General features: G+C 42.3%; 2 protein-coding genes across 6 annotated transcripts in view; one reads left to right on the forward strand and one right to left on the reverse strand.

Annotated features, from left to right (window-relative positions):
• Positions 1 to 9069, reverse strand: part of SMC1B (structural maintenance of chromosomes 1B) — a 62965-nt gene extending 53896 nt beyond the window's left edge. For all 4 annotated transcript variants that reach the window (XM_024204412.2, XM_024204413.2, XM_024204410.2 and 1 more), the window contains exons 1-3: positions 8961 to 9069; positions 6739 to 6927; positions 3426 to 3538 (exon numbers count right to left, since the gene is read on the reverse strand). In XM_024204412.2, the coding sequence (XP_024060180.1) occupies positions 3426 to 3538; positions 6739 to 6927; positions 8961 to 9069 (411 nt within the window). The remainder of the gene's footprint in view (positions 1 to 3425; positions 3539 to 6738; positions 6928 to 8960) is intronic.
• A 394-nt stretch (positions 9070 to 9463) lies between these two features.
• RIBC2 (RIB43A domain with coiled-coils 2) overlaps positions 9464 to 25005 on the forward strand; it is a 31096-nt gene continuing 15554 nt past the window's right edge. For both annotated transcript variants that reach the window (XM_024204430.1, XM_024204429.2), the window contains exons 1-4: positions 9464 to 9638; positions 14191 to 14272; positions 17911 to 18255; positions 19004 to 19122. In XM_024204430.1, the coding sequence (XP_024060198.1) occupies positions 9522 to 9638; positions 14191 to 14272; positions 17911 to 18255; positions 19004 to 19122 (663 nt within the window). In that variant the 5' untranslated portion in view covers positions 9464 to 9521. The remainder of the gene's footprint in view (positions 9639 to 14190; positions 14273 to 17910; positions 18256 to 19003; positions 19123 to 25005) is intronic.

Below are 25005 nucleotides of genomic sequence, written 5' to 3' on the forward strand. Positions count from 1 at the left end.
TGGCAGTAAAAAGTCAATCAGAAATTACAAAACAAACCTCACTATTCAAGAATATATAATTTACATAATTCATCCAAATTTTTTTCTATACTAAAGATTAAAATTTGGGAAACAAAGACTCCAGTCAGGAAGTGTTATCACTAATACAAAGTACAGTGTTATATTTATCCCAACACCCATTATGTTATGGGACTGGAGGAAACTTATCTAATTAAAAATTTCTAAGAGTTTATGAAATGTAGATTCAGTTCCTTCCCTATTTTGATAATTTTTTTAAAGCAGACAAGTTAGTGGAGCTTGAAAATTAAGTACTGTATATATTTATTCTGTAACTGTGATATTACTATTTTTGATATGCATTATCTATATTTAAAGGAAAGCTAAATTAGAAGAAGAGATTTTTAACCACGATATCTAATTAGAAGGAATATAAAACTAAAAATACTTAACTGCCAAATACAGTTTGCAAAAAAATTAAACAGGAAGCTAGTATTTTAACAGACTTGTGAGGCAGATTAGGACTAAGAATTCAAATCCCATTATCAACCACTGAAAGTAAGTTTCAATTGTTTTAAGATAATCTGCTTTTTAAAAATTGTTTGGGGGTTAATTTAACATCTGGTTAAACTAAACGGATTGGAGAACTCAATAACAGACTATTAACAATGGGATATAGTCTTTCGTCTGCATGTCACTAATTCAAATCCACCATAGTTCCCTATTTACCAAGAGTGGTTACTCACAGATGGTTCCATAGTCTATATGATTTTACTCTATTTCCCAGTGGATATACACCTCCAACTCACAAAAAGCACACTATCACCATTAGCATCCTTACTGGTAGTCTCAATAGACAGCCCAATAACTGAACAGATAAGAAAAATGAACGTTGACCTTGGAAGTGGTTCTTCAGAGGAGTATTTGGGCTCATTAATAAACCAATGTGGCGAAGGTGATATTGTGAGGCACCTTCTTCATAAATAAAAAGATTTTGGTCTCTAGTGATGTCAAATAAGTGGCTGTGACCCAGGGACCTCTTGGTGACAACTGGCAGAGTGCACAGGGTTTTACAGGGATCCCCTGGGTTGGATATATGCATAATAGTTCACTGAAGTATGGCATGTGAGGTCTCTACCAAGAGCCAGTAGCCCACTGGTTATCATACTCACTGCAAAATGTATGTACAGATAATATTTAAGGAGTTATGCTTTTAATCTAAAAATTACCGTATATACTCGTTCATAAGCCAAATTTTATTAGTAAAAAAGGGAAGCACCAGAGACGGGGTGGGGGGTGGGGCGTCGGCTTATGAACGGGTATAGAGAGGGAGAGGTGGGACACAGCCCCTCCCCCCAACAGAGGGAGCAAGGAGAGGCAGCACAGCCAGCAGAGCTAGAAGGGAAGAGGCGGGGCCAGAGTCTCTCCGCTTCTGGCCACGCTGCTCTCCCCCTAGCCTCTGAAGCAGCTGCAACTCCGGGGCTGGCAGGCTGCAGCTGTGTCACTCGGCCCCACCCCCCAGAGCAGGCTGTGGCCGCGCTGCCCAGCCTGCCGGAGCAGTTCCAGCCAGGCCAGAGACATCCTCCCCTGGCCCTCCCCAAATAAGGTGGGAAAGGATGGGATGTGGAGAGTGTGGGGGTCCCGGGCTAGGGGTGGGGTCCTGTGGGGGGTGGTCACAAGGGTTACTCCCCTGACCCCCAGCTTCTCCCCCCCCCCAAAAAACATTTCCCCTCCAGTTGCCGGCCCGTCCTGTCAGAGTAAAGCAGCTGGCGCACCGGGACACTTTCTTTACTTAGGTTTACCTCCGTGCCTGCGGACACTCGAGGTAAACAAACCATCTCTGCCCACTAGTGGTTTATCCTGATGGCCCGGGAGCCAAAAAGTTTGCTGACCCCTGAATTATAGGGTCGGCTTATGAATGGGTCATAAAAATTTTCCATTTTTACTTATCCATCTTGGGGGGGGCGGTCGGCATATAAACGAACCGGCTTATGATCAAGTATATACGGCATGTTCTTAAGGTCTTGGAGTTAAGGCAAGTCACCAGAAGGTGACATACCTCAGAAATGTTCCTTTCGGACAGAAGGCAATAGACACCTGTCTCCTTGTCTGGCCATTTTTGTATTGTATGCCTCATAATGTATGCCTTTTTGCATACTGAGCCACAGGCAAAAGAAGTGACTGTGAAATCTACAGAAAGGAAATTCACAGGATGAAAGAAACTGAAGGGGAAGGCCTGCTTATTACTAAAGACAAAGAACTCTTAGAGTATATATGGGGATATAAGGAAACACACAGGATCCTTCACCCAGGAGGCAAGCTGACAGCACGACTGTCTCTTGAAAGGAGGGTCACAGCTAACCTTGGTTGTAAAATGCTGCAAGGATTTTGCATGAGCAATACTCTAACAAAATACTCTCATGTCTTATAATTAAGCCTACACTCTAGAAAGTGTGTTTTGATTTTGTTGTATAAATGTAATCATTTGTTTCCAATACTTCTACTTGCTATTATTAGAATCTCTATGCTTTGTTAAATTAATTTATAGTGAAGTCAAGTATAAGTGCTGTCTGTTAAGAGGAGTGGTAATCTGAGGTAGAACTGGTAAGCAGGAGTGCCCTGTTTCTTTGGAAGCAGCAAACCTGTGAATACTGTGAGCGCCCAGTGGACTGGACCTGGACACTCCAGGGAGATGCTCAGAGGGCTTGAGCGTTGGATCATGCCTATTGTCAACCTGCAGAGAAACAATGGGTCTTGCAAGCCCTAGAGGGGAGTGCTTGCATTGTTCATGGCTGGTAGAGTTGGGAGGCTGACCCCTAGCAGGCACAGACAAGGCTTCCTCCTGCTTAAGGACAGGTGGTAGCCAGATGACTGACAATATACCAGAAGGCATCACAATGGCACTTTTCAAAAGCAGTAAATTCACACTTTAAGAAGATTAATACACACTAGACAGGACAAAGAACTTTGGAAAATATATTTAAGGAAAAACTGTGCTTGTCAAAGAGGAACTAGATGTCCTAACAAGATTTTCCATCCACATATTTATGAGTATTATAAGTTGAGTCAAGAATTATTTTGGCTCCAGAAATAAGGTGGTTAGCCAATTTTAGGTTTGTTTTTTTTTTAATCCAAAACATGAAGACCTTTTTCAACTTATAAACTGAAGCACAGAAATTACTGGGTTTCCCATGATGAATAATGCTTCCCCCTACCTCCCTTCCACACCCTCTATTGCCCAACACACAGAGAAACCTTGCAATTCCCATTTTATGGCCTAGACTTTCTAGGCTAGGACAAGACTGCTATTATTCATGAGGGACTAATTACCTGTTTGGCTGACCAGGGAGCAGCATTAACTGTCTAGTCCCAGCACTCCCAATCTGCACTCAAGCTTTGGGAGGTTACCAAGTACCTTAAATGCTTACCTGAAAAACCATGCAGTTCCTTGCTTTGACAATTATGCCTATTTTTTCAAGCTCTGCTGTGTAAACAGATCGGCTAACAGCTTTATCATTGAAAAGAAACTCAGAACAACTACCTAATAAAGGAAGAAACAATAAAATTAAAGTATCATGTAACAAATATTTGAACTATTAATTTATGTTGTGCATTTGACACTTCATCTAATCAGGTCACCTGTTCCCCCTTTTGTATATTAAGAAGGTCTACACGTCTTCTGAGGTCCAGAAGGAGGTGAGTGACAAACCATGTGAAAGTCTCTGGGTGAAGATAAAAGACAGGGGCGGAGGGAAAACAAGGTTGATATCAGGGTAAGGGTCTGCGATAGACAACTAAAACAGGAGGAAGTGGTGGATGACGCATTTCTATGACAAATATTTCTAGAACAGAAATATCCAAAACATAAGACCTGTTAGTAATGGTGGATTTTAACTACCCAGATATCTGGTGGAAAAGTAATATGACAAAACTCAAAATGTCCAATACGTTCTTGGAATGTGTTGGGGAGAACTTTTTGATTCCGGAGGTAGAGGAGAACAGCAGCCATTTTAGGCTTGATACTGACTAACAAGGAGGAATTGGTTGCAAATCCAAAAGTGGAAGAGAACTGATAGTAATCATAAAATGATACATTTCATGATTCGAAAGAAAGGAAAAAGTGAGGGCAGCAGAATAAGGAAAAGAGACTTAAAAAAAAGCAGACTTTAACAAACTTGGAGAACTGGTAGGTAAGGTTCCATGGGAAGAAATGATAAGGGAAAAAGGAGTTCAGGAGAGCTGGCAGCTTCTCAAGGAGATAATATTAAAGGCACAACAGCAAGCTATCCCAATAGGAAAGGAAGACAGGAAGAACAATAAGAGGCCAAATGGGCTGCATCAGGAGCTCTTAAAATGACCTGAAAAATCAAAAAGGAATCCTACAAAAAGAGGAAACATGAACAAATTGCTAAGAATGAGTACAGAAGACTAGTACAAGCATGTAGGTACAAAATGAGAAAGGCTACAACACAAAATGACTTACACCTAGCAAAGCACATAAAAAGGCAGTAAAAAGTTCTAAATAGACACAGCGGGGAAGGAGAGCTACTAACTGACTACCCCACAATGCAGGTAGCTAATGCCTGTTTTACTTCAGTCTACACTAAGAAGGTTAATTGTCATTGGATGCTTAACACGATTAAATAACAAAATGGAAGGAATGCAAGCCAGAACAGGGAAAGAACAGATTAAATATTTAGCTAAATTAGATGTATTCAAGTTGTTAGGGGCTGACAAAGTTCACCCCAGGGTACTTAAAGAACTAGCTGAAGCAATCACAGAACCATTAGAGATTATCTTTGAGTTACTAGCCAAGTGAATAGGAGGGGAGGAAGCAGTAAACATGGTACATCTTGATTTCAATAAAGTTTTTGACACTGTCCCACTTGACAGTCTCATAAGCAAACTAGGAGAAAGTGGTCTATATGAAATTGCTATAAAATGGGTGCACAACTGGTTGAAAAACCATACTCAAAGAGTATCAATGGTTCACTATCAAACTGGGAGCTTGGATCTAATGGAGTCCTGCAGGGGTCTGTTCTGGTAATATTCAATATTTTTATTCATTAGTTGGATTAATGGAGTGAAGAGTATGCTTATAAAATTTGCTGATGACACCAAGTTGGGAAGGGTTGAAAGCACTTTGGAGGACAGGATTAGAATTCACAGTGACCATGACAAATCAAAGTATTAGTCTGAAACCAACAAGATGAAATTCAATAAAAGACAAATGCAAACTTAATTTAGGAAGGAAAAAAATTAAATGGACCCTACAAAATGGGGAATAACTGGCTAGGTAGTACTACTGCTGAAAGGGGGTTATAGTTGGTCACAAAGTAAATATGAGTCAATGTGATGCAGTTGCAAAAAAAGGCTAATATCATTCTGTGGTGTATTAACAGGAGTGTTGTACATAAGACAAGGGAGGTAACTGTTCCAGTCTACTTAGAATTGGTGAGGCCCTCAGCTGGAATACTGTGTCCAGTTTTACTTAAGGAAAAATATGGACAAACTGGAGAGAGTTCAGAGAAGAATTAAAAAAAAAAAAAGAAGATCATCAACACTTTAGAAAACCTGAATTATGAGAAAAGGGTTAAAAATACTTGGCATGTTTAATCTTAAGAAAAGATGACTAAAGGGGGACAGGATAACAGTCTCTAAATATTTTAAGGGCTGTTCTAAAGAGAACAGCAATCAACTGCCCATGTCCACTGAAGGGAGGACAACTACGGTAGTAGTTATCTTAATCTATAGCAAGGGAGTTTACATTAGATATTATGAAAGACTTTAACTATCAAGCTAACAAAGTATTGGAACAGGTTACCAAGAGAAGTTGTGGAATCCCCATCATTGGAGGCTTTTAAGAACAGCTTAGACATGGTCTAGGTAACCCTGCTTCAAAACGGAGGGTGGACTAGATGACCTCTCAAGGTCCCTTCTAGCCCTACATTTCTGTGATTCTATGATCTCCAAAATGCAACCATTATTCTCTAATGTGGATATTACAGCATTAGCCACACCTGTTAATACCAATCTTGACTACCATAACATTCTCAGGACTACCCCTGAAGTCCACCCGGGCACTGGAGCTAGAGCAGAATGCAGCTGCTCTCCTCCTGAGTAGCGTGGGGCAGTTGCATCTCCTTTGCTCAGGTCTCTGCACTGGCTTCCTTTTCTTTTCCATGTGGTGTTAACCTTTAAAGACTGGAATGATCAGTGACCATTAGATACAGCTACCAATCCTATACCTCTCCTAAAAGTAATTAGGATTAGCCTTGGGAGTGCTTCCAATGTTGTAAACCATGGCCCAGATCCTCAAAGGTATCTAGGCACCTAACTCCCATCGATTTCAATGGAAGTCAGGAGCCTAAATAGCATAGAGAATCTGGGCTTGTGTCCATAACATGGCTGTCACAGTAGACTGCCCCATGGAACTCACTTCCTTTGATAAACTCTCAGAGCCACAGTTGGGCAATCATTAGGGCGGGGAGCATAACATCTATTTTGTTTAGCATCTGATTAACTCTTCTACTTTATTACTGTTTTCATCCTTATAATTACAGCACCTGGCTATCATGACCAGTACTATAAAAATTGGCTTAATAATTCCAAAGGATTCACTAGTCCGTGTTGTACCATCAGATTATTATATATTTAAGATTTAAAAATAAATAGTCCACTGCAAGTTTTCTATATCAAGCACAGAAAATATCTGGAAAAAAAAAAAACCCTACTACTTACCTCGAATAATTCTTGAAAATGTTTTCTCTTCTCCATTCTCTTCACAGTACACTATTTTCACACTTGCAGTAGAGGAAAATGGCTTTCCAACGTGTGCTCCATGAATAAGTTCTCGAACACTTTTTACTCTTAAATTTGCTGTTCTTTCACCCATTACAAAACTAAGGGCATCCATTATGTTTGATTTTCCTTTAAAATGAGCAAAAAAACATTAACTTTTAATTTTTTTAGAGTTGGATAGGTATGAACATACTTAGCTGACTACTTATTTCTAATCTTTTATTTCGATCTCAGTTTTGTTGTCTTCCAGAACCTATGTATGTATTTAAGAAACATCTATTTAAAATAAAATTGTAGAAGAGGTTTACATGTTTGAAAGTAATTTATAACCAACAGCTGGTATCAATGTCTGCAACAGATTAATGATTATAAAAGTGTTTCACCACTGAATTCCATACTTAGTTTATGACATATCCAGGTCTATACACCCTTTATCTAAGCATCTCTAATTTCCCCCCCTTTACTTCAGTTTGCTTGACAATATCAGTTGCTTCCTACATACTACAGACATTGACAGTGTTACCAAAATATTCCATAATGCATTTAGAACTCTTTCTTACAGATTCTTGAATTCCAAAGAATGTCTTTTTCATATTTCTTTACACTATTATGAATATTTTTTCTGCTAATATTTCTAATACTTAGTACATTATCTTTCCACCAAAACTTTTCTCCACTCACCCTTTCTCTTATCTGTCATTCCTGATAGCACCCTCATTTTTCTGGTCTCCCAGAATCACTACTTCAACATTACACTGTATCTTCCTCTCTTGCCCTCCTCCCGCCCCCAAAATAACAGAAGAGGGGAAAAAATAAGAACATTCTTGAACTGAATGTTGGGGATTACACAGCATCAGAGTTTCTTCTGGCTATTGATTCATGTAACTTATGCTGATTTAACTGGATGAGTATCTGAAAAACTTCATTCAATATTTTGAACATTAGAAACAGTGGGAGACAGGGTAGGAGTGATCCACTAACAGACAAAAATTAAGTTAAATTAAAGCAATGAAAAATATAAAACCCTAGGCCCCTGCGGTAACCACTGGACAACTCTCTCCCTCCTTGGATAAGTTTGGTTATAGCGTCTACTGCTTTTTCTACACACGTTTATGAAAAAAAATCTCCCATTGTTGAGCTGTGGTAGGGGATGCAAAATAACACCTGGCCATGATTTTACTGTCATTTTAGTTAAACTTGCTCCAAATGTGATCAAAACAAGAATAGATCCAGCCATCTGGGCTTGGTCTGTGCTGTGATTCCCAACAGCGCCAACTGGAGAGGGTTTATAAGGCCGTGTCTACATTGCATTGTCTACATTATTAATTATTATTATTATTAATAGGGAAATGTACACCACTGTAAGTAAGGTTTTTTGTTTTGAGTAGAAAAAGTAGTAGAGTTCAAGCTGGGTTCAGTGATAACTACCTTAGGCTTTATCTTCACAGCTTTGAAAGGTTTTGTTTTGTTTTCCCCCCCAATGAGATGAACGAGCACAATCATTATCTTGCGGTAAAACCCCCAGTGGAGACAAGGCCCTTGTTGTGTTTGCCCTGAGGTAGCAGGGCGAGATCAGCACCCCAGGCCCAGATTGACCCCACCACTTAGTCTAGGGGCTGGTAAAGCCTTGCCTGCACTAGGATTTGACAGCAGGAGAGCTTGCACATGTTAGTCACCCCAAGGTAAACACACACCTGTCATCAGTGAAGACGAGGCTCTGACTTGGCCCTTTCTTCTAGAGGGGAGGCACCCTGGGCCGCCTGACACCACCACGCAGCCAGACCAGGCCTACTTTACGTATGTCTACATAGCAAGCGGCAGGAAGTGTGAACCCAGTGTGATGAACTCCAGCTTGCGGAGCTCGGGCTACGTCGCTAAAACCAGCTGGGTAGACACTGGGGCTGGGCCTCTTTAGCGCATCCCTGACTTCAGACCCCAAGTGCTGTGTCCACACTGGGGTTTGCGACGCTGCGGTTACACCAGGGCCAGCGGGGTAGTTGGCATTCTGTCGGTGGGATCAGGGCAGCTGCAGCCACCACCCCCTCGGGTCTGGGCAGGAGGCAAGTCACTATCCCCAGGGTGGGGTAGCTGTCCGACCCTCAGGCTGGGCTCAGCCCGGCAAAGCCCTGGTGCCCCCTGGGCTGTGGCCTGCCCTGCCCTACCTGATCCGTTGGGCCCAATGATGCAGTTGAATCTCATGAAAGGGCCGATGCTCTGCCGCCCCCGCCATGACTTGAAGTTCTCCAGCAGCAGCAGCTTCAGGTAACCCATCCCCGCGGGGAGGGGCGAGCCGGGACCCCAGAGGGGACGGCGGCCGTTAATGTCTGAAACGCCCCTCCCCTGAGTAGTTGGGTTATGTGGGAGGGTGCGCGCGCGCAGGGGGTGGGCAGGTGTCACGCGCAGCTTCCGCGCCGCGCGCCGCCCTCAGGCAACCTGCGGCTTCACAAAAGCGGACGCGCAGCGCGAGACACTGAGGCGAAGCCGCCTCGTGCTAGTTCCCGCGGGAAAAGACGGCTTGTCTCGCGAGATTTCTGAGGGGAGCGGGACCAGGGAGGAGGAGCCAAGCGGGGGAGGGACCTGACCGCGGAAATCAGGGGGGCGGGCTCGTTCCCTTAGCAACCCGCTCTGTTGACATCGCCCGGCGGCAGCCTGGGGCGGGGAATCAGGGCCCCGGGAGATCGTCGTTGTTCGGCCTTGGTGGGACCTCGCCCCCCGCGGGCACCATGCGCAAGCTGGGCCTGCAGCGGGACCTGGCCGAGGCGGCTGCGCTGGAGCGGAGGCGGCAGCGCGAGCTGCACCGGCAGAGCCGCATCTTCAACGCCCGAGTCAGGACCATCGGGGTAAGCGGGCGGCGGGGACGGCCGGCGGGAGGCGCTTTCCAGGGGAGCGGGGCGGGGGCTGCCGCCTCGTGGCGCAGTCTAGGGGCGGACTGGCCCACCCCCCCCGGGACTGTTGGGTGCCGACTTCTATGGGGACCGATTAAATTAATGATCATGCATCGGGACTCAAAGGCGGGGCCACAAGTACCTGGAAACGTGGCTTCGTCCAGGGACCAGTAATACCCAGGAGTGACAGTGTTGCGGTTTTTGTCCTGGGGGCTGAAAGCACTTTACAAAGGTGAGTGTCTTTATCCCCAATAATAGACGGGGAAGCACCGAGCCATGCTGGGTGGTCTCATATTTAGAAGGCACACACTCCAATTTAGAGAGCCTCTCAACATTTCCAGTGTTGGAAGATTACCTCTGCAGTTCTTACATGTGTAGCCCATCCTGCTTCCATTGAAACCAAGGACAAACCATTGAAACCAAGGACAAAACTTCAGCTTTCTTTAGTGGAAACCGAATCAGGCCCTGTGTGGGTATATATTTAGGTTGCGTTTACACTACTCACACCACTTGCGGTGGCTTGTAGGGTGTATGCAGCTACACGCCACAGTGACAAGCAGGCAGAGTCCGCACTGCCGTGTGTAGCTGCTTAGCTACTCATGTCAGTGAAAGGCTGTACAGCAGGGGTGAGGTAGTGGGGAGCTGCTGGAGCCTTTCCCTATGGCAAACATACCTTTATATCTATAGGGCTTGATTGCCCACTACCCTGCACCTTAAGTCAAGGGTGGCCAACCTGAGCCTAAGAAGGAGCCAGAATTTACCAATGTACATTGCCAAGGAGCCACAGTAATACGTCAGCAGCCTCCCATCAGCTCCCTCTCCCCACTCCCAGCACCTCTCGCCCACTGGCAGCCCCGCCGATCAGCGCCTCCCCACACCTCCCGATCAGCTGTTTTGTGACATGCAGGAGGCTCTGGGTGGGAGGGAGAGGAGCGAGGGCATTGCAGGCTCCAGGGACGGGGTGGGAAGGGGTGTAGTGGGGGCAGGGCCTGTGGCAGAGCCAGGGGTTGAGCAGTGAGCACCCCCCGGAACATTGGAAAGTTGGCACCTGTAGCTCCAGCCCCAGAGTCCATGTCTATACAAGGAGCCACATATTAACTTCTGAAGAGCTACAGGTTGGCCACCCCTGCCTTAAGTAGTCATTTACACTAGTGCAGAGCAAGTGGAAGGTGGACATAAGACACTACCAAATCAGAATGATAGCAACACTGCTGTAAATAACTGCACAAGGTACTGACAACTGAGAATCAGACCCATTATGTGTCTGTCTCTTCCAGTTTGTTTTTTGCGGGGGGGACTTCACTAACTTACAGAGGTGCAATGAGGCTAAATTATGTTTGTAGTCCCTTGAGAGCCTCAGATATACTATAGGTAGGTCCCTACCAAATTCAGGGTTCATTATGGTCAATTTCACAGCCATAGGATTTTAAAATTAGTAGATTTCACAGTGTTGTAACCCTGAGGGTACCAACCCAAAAGAAGATTTTGGGGGGGGGTCGCAAACCTGTAATAGGTGGTTATGGGATGCCACCCTCAGAGCTGGACTCTGAAGGCAGCAACCGCAGAGCTTCCTGCAGGCACAGGAGGTTCCCGGGGGTGGAGGTGGGTCTGATCTCCCTCCCCCACCACCCCAAACAGTTGTGCAGGGGATGGACAAGTCCTGTCCCTCGCCAACCCAGCCGGAGCTAGGAACCCCGTTTGCTGGGGTGCTCCCAGCAGCACAGGGAAGATTGGACCCAACTCCACAAGTCTCCTCCAGCTGCAGGAACCTCAGGGGCTGCTGCCCAGTCCCAGAGTGTCCTGCAGCGGGGGTGGCACCTGGAGGTGGGTCTTGTCTCTCTCCCGCTCCCCCAGAGTGGCTGTGCAGGAGATGGACAAGTCCTGTCCCTCTCCAGCCCAGCTGGAGCTAGGAGCCCCCTTTGCTGGGGCACTCCTAGGAACGAGGGGACATGGGATTTCACAAGGAAGGGCTTATTTCACGGTCTGTGACACGTTTTTCACAGCCATTAAGGGACATTAAAATGTCCCTTAGACATATAGAATATATTAGAATATATAACCTTCCTTCAGTGTTATTAATGTATTAACAACTTTTTATTAGTATCACCTAAAACTAGATTCAGAATTGGTGAAATCAGGTTCAGTCCATTGACTTCAGTGGATTCGACCTGTTTATGACTGGTCTGAATTTGATCCATAGAGTGTTAGGGTTGAATTTTTTTACTATCCATGAGTCATTGGAAGGATAATTTCACTTAGATTTTCAATAAATCCTTGGATTTATGCCTGGGGCCTTTATGCCACAGTCACCTTAGTTACAAGGGAATAAGATGGTCCAGTGGTCCATCTGATCCAGTATCCTGTCACCAGTAATGGCCAGTGCTAGATGCTTCTGAGGAGGGTGCAAGAAATCATGTACACCTCTACCCCGATATAGCGCTGTCCTCGGGAGCCAAAAAATCTTACCGCGTTATAGGTGAAACCACATAATATCAAACTTGCTTTGATCCGCCGGAGTGCGCAGCCCCGCCCCCCCGGAGCACTGCTTTACCGCGTTATATCCAAATTCGTGTTATATCGGGTCGCGTTATATCGGGGTAGAGGTGTACTTGGCAATTGTCAGACAGTCTGCCCACACAGGTAAAGTAACTAGACAACTGAAGACCAGTTTCTTGCACAGGGACATTCATCATTTGGCTTTTGCCATGACATATGTGTCTACCACATGATTTTAAAAGTTTAAAAGATAAATCCTCACCTGATGTAAATCTGCATATCTCCACTTAATGGAACTATTCTGATCTATACCATCTGAGGATCTGGCCCAAAGACTTTTGCACTAGTATGTTGAATCAATTTGCAGGAGAGACAAACATAAGAAATGAAAGATAAACCTAACAAAGGATTCTATAAATGTTTTTGTTGGTTTAATTAAAATAGTGTATTCAACATGTGAAAGATAACATTCAGAGTGGGGGTTGTCCTGTGCGCTGAAATTAAGCATAGCACAAAGTAGAAAGATCCTGCAAGCCTACAAAATATACAGTATATTCGTGCTTCCAGTCAAATACACAACCAAATAAAAAATGAATATGAATTAATATATACACAGTATGAATATGTACAAAAAAGGTGTAAAATTACAAATAAAGAAAGATTATTATAAGAACAGATTAGAAAAACCAGTTGGAAGCCTCAGCATAGCAAATAATTCATCACTGCAATTCTATTGATATCTTGGCATGCAGTTAGTGGAATGACTAGCATTTCAGATCCTCTCAGGTTGGGATTCTGGACTATTCAGATGAGTACTAAAGATCTGTGTGATTTGGAGCAGTTCTTTTCTGGGTATTTTCTGGACAAGAGAAAACTGTTCAGAGAAGGTATATAGCTGGTACAGTAGTTCAAAATTTGTATAATCTGTCCAGTCTTTATCTGTCCATTTTATGCCTAGAATCTACCAAAGGAAGCATGTTTAATTTTTCCTTAACTTATTACTGAAATTGTGAAGAACTTTATTAACCAAATATTTCCTCATAACAGTTTATATTTAGAATCCAGTACTGCATGGTTTTGAACTTTATCATTTGAAGGTATTCTAGGACTTCTGCTGCTTTCATACATCATAAGATCAGACTTTGTTTCTTCACCTAATCAGCATATTCAGCAATCCTAGGCAGCATCGCACCATATGTTTTTTCTACTGTGATCTGTTTTGAGGGCACTTGCTTAATCCAAATACAGAATAATTAATACCTTGCATTTTTCATCCAAGGATCTAAAAGTGCTTTACCAAGACAATTAAGGATTATTATCCCACCTTTATAGATACAAAAAGAGATTAAGTCACTTGGCCAAGGTCACACAGAAAATCTGTGGATGAGTCAGGGACAGAACCCCAGTTGCATGCTGAAACATCAGATACCATGCTTCACACTGTGAAGGTTGAAAATTCCCTCTTACCGCCATCTCCGCCTCCAACAGATGTTTGAGTCAAAATGGTACATTTTACAGAAGTGCACAAACGTTTTAGAACTGAAAACTATTATAACTCTTAAGTGAGTGTCAAAAACCTTTACAACTATTTAATATATGTAAATGGATGAAAGATAAGTAACTTAAGTAGGAATGTCCTCTACAGTGGAAGAAACATTTCATCTAATGTATTGGAGCTCAACCTAACCTTGTAATGTTATGTTGTTTCGGAATAAGAATGTACCTGTTGCTGTTAGAATGAAGTGAACAAACAGGAAGATTATTGTTGGATTTTCTTTTTGCAGCCACATACTTTAAATAGTAAAGTGCCTGTAATTTACCATTAAAGCCATTTCACTGGCAATAACGTAATTCACAGCTGTCTAGAATTATAATTTTGCAAGGCAAATACATTCATTTCTGGCTCAGGTGGACATTTTAATATACAAGGTTGGACTAGAGCCGGTAAACGGTAAATATTTTCAATAGAATAAATAATTTTTACAGAGTTTAATTTTTTTCATTATAATAGGTTGATGAGGATGCTTTGGATACTCAAATCAATGATAAGAAGATTCAAGAGGCAAATGAGAGAGCACGACATGAGACAATTGGTATATTTATTGCTATATAAATAATACAATTTTATATTAGTATATGTAAACATTTGTACTCTGTTTTGCAATCTTTTCTCTCCATTTTCTCCTTTTTAAATGTTTCCACCAGTCTTTTCCTGAATATTTGCTGCCATGGAAATATAGGCCAAGATGTTAAAAATTGGTACCAAAAGTTAGGCACCTCTGTAAGTGGTCTGAAGACTACTCCTGGGGGAATTCTGCGCAGCTCTGCATGCACATAATTCATGTGCTGCGCATCATTTTTTTTCCCCACAGGCAATAACTTCTGCCAGAAAGTTGCGGCAGTTATGCTTTTTGCCTACCAGGGGCTGCTGTGGCACTAGAACAGAGCAGCCACTCCCGAGCAACCCCCAGCTGCGATAGGGAAGGGAAGAGGATGCCTTCTTCACAATGCTGGTGGGGCCAGGTCAGGAGGTAGGGGATATGAGGGGACAGACAGTGTGGGGCACATGGGGCTGCTGGGGGGGTCACAAACTGGGGTTCATAAGGGTTATTGGGGGAGGACACACTGGGGCAGGGGTTGAATGGGAGTGGAGGCACAGAGCCACATAGGGACAGGGGGAGGGATGCAGGGACACATGGGGGAAGGGGAGTGGCTGAGTGAGGGCACAGAGACATGGGAACAGGAGGGAAGTGATGCAGGGCCACATGTGGATAGGGGGAGGGAATGCAGGGACACATGGGGGAGGGAGAGTGGCTGAGTGGGGCCAGATGGGGAAAGGGGGAGGGGATGAAGGGCCACATGGGGAAAGGGGGAGGGGGTGGCTGAGTAGGGGCACAGGGCCACATGGGGATGAGGAGGAGGTGCAGGGACACATGGGGGAGGGGGTGGCTGAGTGGGGGCACAGGGACATGGGACAAGGGGGTGCAGGGACACATGGGGATTGGAGGAGAGGGTGCAGAGACACATAGGGTGACTGAGGGGTGCAAGGGGACAGGGGAAGATGTGTCTGACTGAATGGGAGAGGCCAGGGGTCAGCCAGAGTCTGCATGGGGGAGGCTCCCTAACAATTCTTCCCTGCCCCCCCCCCAAAAAAAACCTGTTCCATATTTCTCCCACCCACACCCAACAACCCTCCAGGTTCACTCACAGGCTCCTTCCCTTTCCCTTCAGCTCCTCTGTTACCCCTGACTCCCCCAAGCCTTTGCACTGCTTCGGGGAGGGGGGGCTCGCGGTTCTGTATTGTAGCTGAAATGAATTACACAAAGTACTGTATTTATATGCCTAGTAAGGAATCTATTTGACAAAAACCATTTCCTGAATCTTTTTCATTGTCTGTATTATTACAGACATATTTCAAAATACCTGTCAGCAAGTAAGTTACCAGAATAATTTAAACTGGTGTGATTATATTGTGTTATTTTGACAAATAAAATATGTAGAATTTTGCAGAATTTTGAAATATTATGTTTAGAATTTTTAATTTTTTGGCACAGAATTCCCCCAGGAGTAGAAGACAACGGGAAGTGTTGGCTTTTCAGCCCTTTTGAAAATCAGTTTAACTTAAAACATATCAGTAGTCCCAATGAGCCCTGTGCGTAAAGTTAAGCTTATGCATAGGGCTACGATTTTGTCACAGAGGTCACGGAATCTGTGACTTCCAGAGACCTCGGTGACTTGAGCTTGTAGCGCCTGGGAGCTGCAGGTCCCCCCATTGCCCGTGGTGGCTGGGAACTGCGAGGCCCCAAGCTCCCAGCCACCAGGGGCAGGGAAGGGAGTGTCCCGGGAGCTCCCAGCCGCTGTGTGTGGCGGGGGTGCCCCACAGTTCCTGGTTGCCATGGGCAATGGATGCCCCGCAGCTCAGAGCCCCGGGCAGAGGGGGGCCCTGCAGCTCCCAGCCAGGCCCCCAGGTGTAGTGTGGGGACCCCGCAGCTCCCTATTTGTCATGCATATTTTTAGTAAAAATCACGGACAGGTCACAGGCAATAAAAAATAATTCACGGAAGCCTGTGACCTATCCGTGACTTTTACTAAAAATATGCATGATAAAATCTTAGCCTTAATTATGCATAATACTTTAAAGGATCAGACTTAGGATCCTCACTTTAGGCACTCATTCTGAAAGCGTATGCTGTAGGAATCACCTACCGCTGTATCAGCAAATAAAGATACATATGCACTAAAATGGTAATAGTTATCTGAGCAAATTTGTATTTCCTTGGTTCCACATTTAGTTTCTAAATATAAATTAATTTCATAAACCTTGTCCATATGTGAGCACATGACTGATTATGTTTTTCCCTCTTAATTCAGACATAGAAAGTATATCCTATTTATTTTTGTATCTCATCTTTGAAACAATATCTGTCATCACTTGAGGGGGAAAAGATTTTTTTTCCACACTGGGTAAATATTGCCGTACCTACTTAGGTGAAACTTCCACTAAAGTCCATGGAAGTTTTCTATCAATAAGGTCTTCAGGGTTTAGCCCACTCTATATATTTGGATTTTTTTTTTATATTACATCATGTATATGCTACATGCCATTAGGAAAGTGTATTTTAATTAATCTGATTCGGGGGTGGGGGTGTAAAGTACTCATCAATTTACTTGGGGAAGGCTGTACAGTTCTGCAAATATTAATAGAACCTGTGCCACTGAAGCACATGCATTGCAATAACTCTTTACTCCTAGAGGTGCTCATTATGGACAGCCATCTGTATATAGATTATTTGTGATAGAAACATAAATAATCTATACCAGCGTTGTGAGTAGGAGCCATTGCTGAGTCAGGGCATACACACATAATTATGCTGACCACATCCCCTGACCTCGAGGCTGCACCATGGTTCACCGTGGTTGGAATGCCCCTCTATGGTTTCATTTACAAAGGGCCCACAGAGTAACCTCTCTGTGGGTTCAAGAATTGCCAAAATATAGTAGCCAGCTTCCGCACTGCACAGCCGCTGCTGGTCATGATTTTCCTGGCAGGCATTGATTCACAATATCTAACAGAATTTGCCCTTTTGGAAACTTTCAGAACACATGCATTCTGACAGAGGCAATGGTATTTACTTGTGAATTATAGTTAAACAGTTAGACTGTGTACTCCGTGGGACGGGATCAGTTGCAATGTTGGAACTGGAGGAGGGAATTAACAATAAACTCTCCAAAAAGGGATGGTGTTTGCCAGTATATTTTCTAAGCTATATCATTGGTGATACCTCATTTTAGAGCTCTTGATTTGTTATTTTTATAGTTTCTTGTGTTCCTAATAAGTAACTGTGTTTCAGTCACTACTGCAAATTAGTAGTAGATGCTGAGGAATTGCTCTACAGTACCTGGGATTGATATGCTACACAAAATGTGATTAAAATAGACCTATCTAATTTTATTAGCAGTCTTATCTTCTGTCTTTATTTTATGTATATTTTTTTATTATATTTTCCAGCAAGTTTCTGGTGCCAAAAGTGATTCTTAAAAATTGAGAGGTTTTATAATAGTGCTATTCAATCAGCTTAGAAAAATCATTTGCCAGCTTTGACCTTCTAAATGACTTAAGTCTAGTAGATTTATTTTCTAGTCTTTTTTTCAAAATCACATTCTTCATTTTTTACAACCCCCTGTACATTTTGAATCTCGCAGTTTCACCTTGTTTATAATCTTTTTGTAGCTGGTGAAATGAAGCAAAATGACAAGATCATCTGTATGTTAGAAGAACGACAGAAAGAGGACATCAAAAACCTAAACAAAGCTGTCACTGAGTTTCAACAGAATTTTCAGAAGCCAGAAACTCGGCGTGAGTTTGATTTGTCTGACCCACAGGCCCTGAAGAAGGATACTCCTGCTCGCCTCTCTGATAATGACCCTCGATGTACTATATCCGGCTTGCAGAAGTTTCTAGGAGAAGATTTAAACCATGATCGGAGGGTGAAATTTCAAAAGGAGCAGTCAAGAGAATGGTCTCTACAGCAACAGAGAGACTGGAAGAATGCATTAGCAGATCAGAAATTTGCAGGTAACAAACGAAGGTAGAAGTTTGATTTTCATGCTCTTTTTTTTACAAGTTCTACTGTGAATAATTCGCAAAACTGTAGAATATCCCATTATGCCAGTCTGTGATATAGGAAAAGTTCAGTGTATTCAATACTCATTTCATAAAAGTGCTGTTGGAATTTTAACTTCACATAGACATCCTCTACAGACTGACAAAAATGAACTTGTTTTAATGTCTCAGTTAAAGTACCTTTATTGAGAACTTATGATGATCCCATGAATTTCTAATCTTCTTTTCCCCTATACACCTGAAATTGAGAGACTGAGTGGTTTAAAAAAAGCTTGTGTATTTTGAATGTTTGATTCAATGAAGTCAAGGTACTTGTTATGCTTTTATACTAATGTTACAGTAGATAAAATGAAGCTCTGATTTATTTTTTAGTTTCTGTCCTGAAAAAAAAGTGTTTTCTGGGGATAGTTACAATATTTTTTAAAAACATTGTCCAAACAAGTTTTGAACAAAAAAGTAAATAAAGTTTGCTTCGTTTTTTACATTTCTAAACTGGATTGCTTGATATGTTAATTTACTGACTCATTAAACATTCTATGATGACAAACCTTAGCCATGGAATTTGGAAAGGAATACATGAGGTGGCTTTCTGTTTAATATTATGTGAATAGTTCATCAGCTAACAACTGTTTTAAAATGACAATTATATATGCATGGAGGATCAACCTTATCAACTAAATTCTGTTTTAATCTAATTTAGAGGATCTCCATGACAAGAACAGGATAGACCTAGATCAAAAGGCTATGGAGCTACAAAGAAAAGACGTAGAAACCAGACAAGCTGTTTGTGCCGCTACCAAGGATTTTAATAGGACCCAGGTAAATTAATATTGGTTATAAAGAGGAAGGAATTGAGCAATTATTTTTTTTGAAAAGTCATGTAACAAAGTACAATGAGTAATGATGTTGCCACAAAGATTTGTCAGCAATTGAGTTCAAATGTTATTTTAGTAATCAGAAAATACGTTTTATGCACTTCTCTAAAGATATCCTCGGCCAGCTTCCAGGAGCCAGCAGGGGAAAATGTCTGCCTAGATCTGGAGCTTTTGCTCAGCCTCACTAAAAACTGTCAACATCCACTGTACTAACACCACAGTTTTTTGTCTCTGCATGGCTCATCCTGCTCTTTAACATCATAGTAGCAGATGGATCTGGTTTTGAACTCCCCAGACTCACCAGAAATTGTGAAGAATCAGAGGGTCTCTGATAGCTCTGTGCAGGGCAGCATGGCAGCATTCGAGAAGGAATAAGTTTACAGTAGGCCTGGAGCAAGTCTACAATATGATAAAGCAGATAGCTGAAGAACAGATCCTGCTTATGAAAATATCAGAGCAGGGGTTCTCAAACTGAAGGTCAGGACCCCTCAGGGGGTAGGGAGATTATTACATGGGGGGTCGTGAGCTGTCAGCCTCCACCCCAAACCGCGCTTTTCCTCCAGCATTTATAATGGTGTTAAATATATTAAAAAGTGTTAGTAATTTCTAAGGGGGATTGCACTCAGACGCTCGCTATGTGAGGGGTCACCAGTAAAAAAAGTTTGAGAACCACTGTATCAGAGAATATCTCTGAAATTAAAACCATAACTGCAGCACACCAGTTCAGTTTGCAGGGGCTAATCTCCAGGATCAGGGAGGCAGAAGTTAGAATGTCTACCTTAGAAGACAATATGAACTCTATTATGATCAGTGCAGACCAACCATGTCTGATCCAAAAGCTGAAAGATAGAATCGATCTGTAAGGCCAGTCCAGAAGAAATAATTTGAGGGTGGTTGGATACCCTGAGGAAATGGGAAAAGACCTGTAGAACTTTTGTGTAAGACACTATTTGAGATTCTTTCCTTATGCCCAGACACAGAGCTGAATATAGAAAGGACCCATTGCTCCTAGCCCCCAAACCCTTGACTAATTCCAAGCCAAGCATTTATATTAAATTTTCTAAAACACGATGTGAAAAAAACAATACTTAAAAAAAAAAAAAAAAAAAAAAAAAACCTGGGAAAAAGGAAACCTGAGCTGGAAAGGGCATAGAATAGTGATATTTCCCAACTACAGCCAGGAGGTAATTGAAAAAAGAGCCCTATTAAATATGTCAAGGAAGCAGGCCACGGAGAAAGGACTGACCTATTTTATAGCCTTCCAAGCTCTTTTTAAGATCAAGGTGGATAGCCAGGCCCTTAGCTTCTCTAAACTGGGAGAAGCAGAGAACTACATTGTATTGTTTTTCTATAGAACAAAAATTACATTGCCATGGGATTTGCTATTCAACACTTGTGATGCTGGGTTGTTGTTGTCAGAAGTGAAGGGATCCAGAGAAGTGCCCACCTCAGCTCTGTACCTCCCATATCCTCCATTGTACCCATATTTAAAGCCAGGCAGAACCATCAGACATTCATAGACTCAAATCAGCACAACACATCCCACTGAGCAAGGATCCGGACCAACCTGGCTCCAGTGGAGACAGTAACTATATCCTATTCACTCTTTGAAACACCAGGTTGATTGCTTTGCTTAACAAACTATACGAATTGCAGTTGGCCATCTATCAGTCCAGATCTCCTGACTGTATTTCTAATAATGGTTATGGGCTTTTTTCCCCATTGGTTTTGTGCTTCCAGAAGGAAGAGGAGTAGGGTGTGGGAAGGGTTGCCTTACTTAATGATTTTAAGAACAGCATACTGGTAATGTATTCCATTTAAATTGCAGATGTTGATATTGGGTAACGTGCACAGGGATGAGGGCATTATTTTACTTCCTGTGTGTTTTTAAAGAGCTGGCCATTGGAGAGCCATACACTGGGATTTTGGACCGACCTGTAGATAGGAGGTGGTAAAGTAGTTTCTTGTTTCTCATCCCTCATTTTTCCAGTGGATCCACAAGCAGATATATGTCTGGTAGGACTCTAGCATCCGATGCATAGTTATGTGCATTTAGCCCAGAAACTTTATTTAAAATGTATTCAGCAATGTTCATCCTTTCCCCCACCTTATCTCCTGCCTTTTGTGTGGGGAAGCACCAAGGGGCAGGATTGGGCATATTCATATATTTTGCATTTGATGTGGAACAGAGAGGATGTGTTCATTCAGGATACCCCTCTAACTTCCTGATTTTTTTTATCCCACTCTGACTTGAGAGCATTGGTCTTTCATGCCTTTGCCTTATTTTACAACCCCCCTATCCTACCTCCTCTTAACTCTTTCTTACCTACTTAACCTCTAGCCACTCTAGCTTCTCTTCTCCATCTAAATGCCTTTGTGACCAGTGTCCCAGGGGGGCCACACTGAGGTTATTTAGTTAGGGCAAACTGTAAAGAATGGGGCAGACAATCCCCAAAGCTAGTGGATATTTCAATATTCTATCAAGCCAGCAGAAAACAGCTTCTACAATACCTTACTGGTTGCACAGAAGCCAAACAGTTCCCGTATAGCAACCCAGCCTTGGGCTTCCACCCAGACACCTAAGTCAAATATGATGAGGATTACTGAAAATCTTATTCATCATGTAAGAAAGCTCTACTAATCCCAAAGGCTCGGCCACATTACCTCCCAAGTTAATGAATATTTCAGATCTTACCCACATAGACGCTTACAGCCGATTCTTATTAACTGAACTTAAATTTATTTAAAAGAAAAGAGTATATTGATTAAAAGATCAGTATACATACAAACATAAGTACAGTTCTGAGATTAGTTTCATAGTAGAGATGGTGAGCTTTGGAGTAGCAAAGAGTTCTTAGAATTAGTCCATAGATTCAGTCCAATGTTCATTTCCAGGGTGATCCAGGTGGGACTGGAGATCTCAGTTTTATGCGTAAAGTATCAAGCAGATCTGAGAGAAAAAGGATCATGACCCAAGGGTTTTTTTTATACAATTCCAGGTCTTCTCTTGACAGTTCAGAGTTCTTAGGCGAACAAAAGGCAATCATCGAGACTCTGAAGGAGACCTATTTCTGAAGCATCACCAGTAATTAGCTACACGGATTAACATAAAGCAATTGCCTGTTTTCCACCATTTGCAGGTGGATTTGCTATATACTTCAAAGAGAAATCAAGACGGTGATATCACTATATTTGCAGTTCATTTAAATGTTAAGATTTCCTTTGATCCCTGAATTAACAGAATCCAGTATAGACAGGAAATTTTCAATTACATTAACCTTTAACAATATATATTACTCCTGGAGGAATTTTTGCGTCACAGCGCATGCACAGAATTCATGGCCCACACAGATTTCTTTGCTTCCCTGCAAAAAAAATGACTTCTGATGAGGAAGCAAAGGGAAGCCACAAGAGCGGTCACACGCGCCTCCCCGGCAGTGCAGGCAGGTTGGTTTGGGTGCCCGGAGCAGCCGGTAGAGACATAAATCACCGCTGGGGCGGGAGGGCTGGACAGTCGTGCATGTGAGAGAGACACTCTGACCCTCTCACTCACTATTGCGGCATACTCAGCATGGAGGGGCAGGGCTTTGGGGTGTTTCTGGGGAGGGAGGCATGGGACAGGTTCTGTCCACTTAGGCAAAACAGAATGTAGCAGCCTGCCTTAGTGAATTGTTCCCATTGTTCTTAGTGAACCCCCCAGGAGTATAAAATAGGTGTAAAAATTTTTTAAGACTCCTTTGCATTGCCAAAGTGGTGTAAAGGAGCCTTATTGTAAAGGACTGTGAGGCCTTATAAATGCTTATGGTGCTTTAGTGATTAGAACTGGTTTACATTTTTGGACTGAAAAATTTCCTATCAAAATGTGCTCCATCAATTGTTTGCTACTGACCTTTCTGGAGATGGTCAGGAGCTAATATAAATTGTGAATTTGATTCCCCAGCCCTCACTTGCTCATCAGTTGCTATGATGTAACACTGAGCATATGGCTGCATATATTTGTTGATTAATAACTAGAAGTAAAGGGTCAATATTAGCTACATTACTATTAGACAGAGGGGATTTCCTCCAATGCTCCCCATTCTCATTCTTCATCCATTGTATTGTAGTTTAAATAAATAACCAAAATAATTGAAACCAGCATGATTATATTGTTATTTTAACAAATAAAATATGCATTATTTTGCAGAATTTTAAAATATTGTGTGCAGAATCTTTAATTTTTTGGTGCAAAATTTTTATTTTTTTTTGGCACAGAATCCCCCCTGGAGTAATATATGTAAACCACACAAAAATATTATCTACCAATATGTCCCTGAAGGTTGAATTTGGGTCATTTATCCTGCAGGATGCTTCACCCTTTCTGGCCACGTTTCTCAGCCTTATGAACCCTTCTAGGTATTCTTCAACCTGGACTTCTCACCCTAGCTGTACCTCTGAGTCTTAGTGGGCATGGCCTAAGATGTTTTTTGGGACACTTCCCCCTGTGAGTACCTATGGCTAATTTATTTAAATATGTTTCTTGGAACATAAAAAGGAATGTTAACTCTATAAGAAGGAAAAATATGAGTCTCACTTTAATGAACTGTAAGCGGATATAATATTCCTCAAGGAAACCCACCTCATTGAGTCTGAGGTGAAAAAGCTTTAAAAAGACTGGATTGGTAATGATGCTTTTAGTAATTAAGCAGCCAAGGCTGGGGGCAGGAGTGTCAATCCTGTTCAGTAAAACCTGAAAACACATAAATCCTATCAACTGATAAGACACGTAGGGAAGATTCTTAATTGTTAAAGTTTGCATCGCCGACATTAAATACACTCTTGTAAACATCTATGACCCTAACAGAGATGATTCCTCCTTTTTCAATTACTTATTTTCAAAATTGATTCCTTCCTAGAAAATTTGATTATAGTGGGGGACTTCAACAAGTGTTAGAACTGCTTTCGGACAGGTCAAGCAGACCTCAGTGATCCCCATCCTCCACTAGGCAGACGATTATTATCCAGATGGAGGAATTGGGTTTAAAGGACATATGGTGGCTGCAGCAACCTACAGGTAGAGACTATACTTTTTTCTCACCTCCACACTCCACATACTCACAGAATAGTTATTTTTTGGCAACAGGTAGCTTGGTAGCTGTGTTATTAATAATTAAATAAAAGCCATTATCATCTCTGATCACACCCCTGTGATACTGTAGCTCTCATCTCCTGAAAAACTAGGCTACCAGAAGATGGCGGTTAATACTCCTCTTTACTTCTAGATGCAATTGAAAAAGTCTGTGGGGAAGAAATGACTTAAGGAGCAGGATAATATCCTATTCCTTCCACAAATTGACAGCCAGACAGACTGAACTGATGACTTTAATGGAAAAGCTCAAGGAGGCAGAACTCAGCTATGCTGATTACCCCTCTTTGGATAAACTCTGAGAAGTAACTAGTCTCAGATATGAAATTAATAAAATAACTTCAGCTCAGGCTGAATTTGCATTGTTTAAATTAAAACCAAGCATGCTGGGAATCGAGCAATTAAAGGTGGGGAAATTATTAGCACATAGACTTAGAATGAATTCATTAAAAACTAAATTCCCACTCATTTCACTGAAGTCAGTGTCAGATACTCACAAATCTAAAAAATTATTAATGAATTCTCCAGCTTCTACCAATGCTTGTATTTAGAAGAAGACCCCTGATGATCAGTTATTTGATGAGTACACCCAAAAATCAGCAATTCCCCCAGCCAACTGAAGAACAAAAAATTTGGCTCAATTCCCCGTTCCATACCTCTGAAATTATGGCTACCCTAGGCAACATGAAATCAGGTAAGGCC

This window comes from Terrapene carolina, unplaced genomic scaffold (assembly GCF_002925995.2).
Source record: "Terrapene carolina triunguis isolate 2854851 unplaced genomic scaffold, T_m_triunguis-2.0 Scaffold112, whole genome shotgun sequence".
In the NCBI taxonomy this organism is placed as follows: domain Eukaryota; kingdom Metazoa; phylum Chordata; order Testudines; family Emydidae; genus Terrapene; species Terrapene triunguis.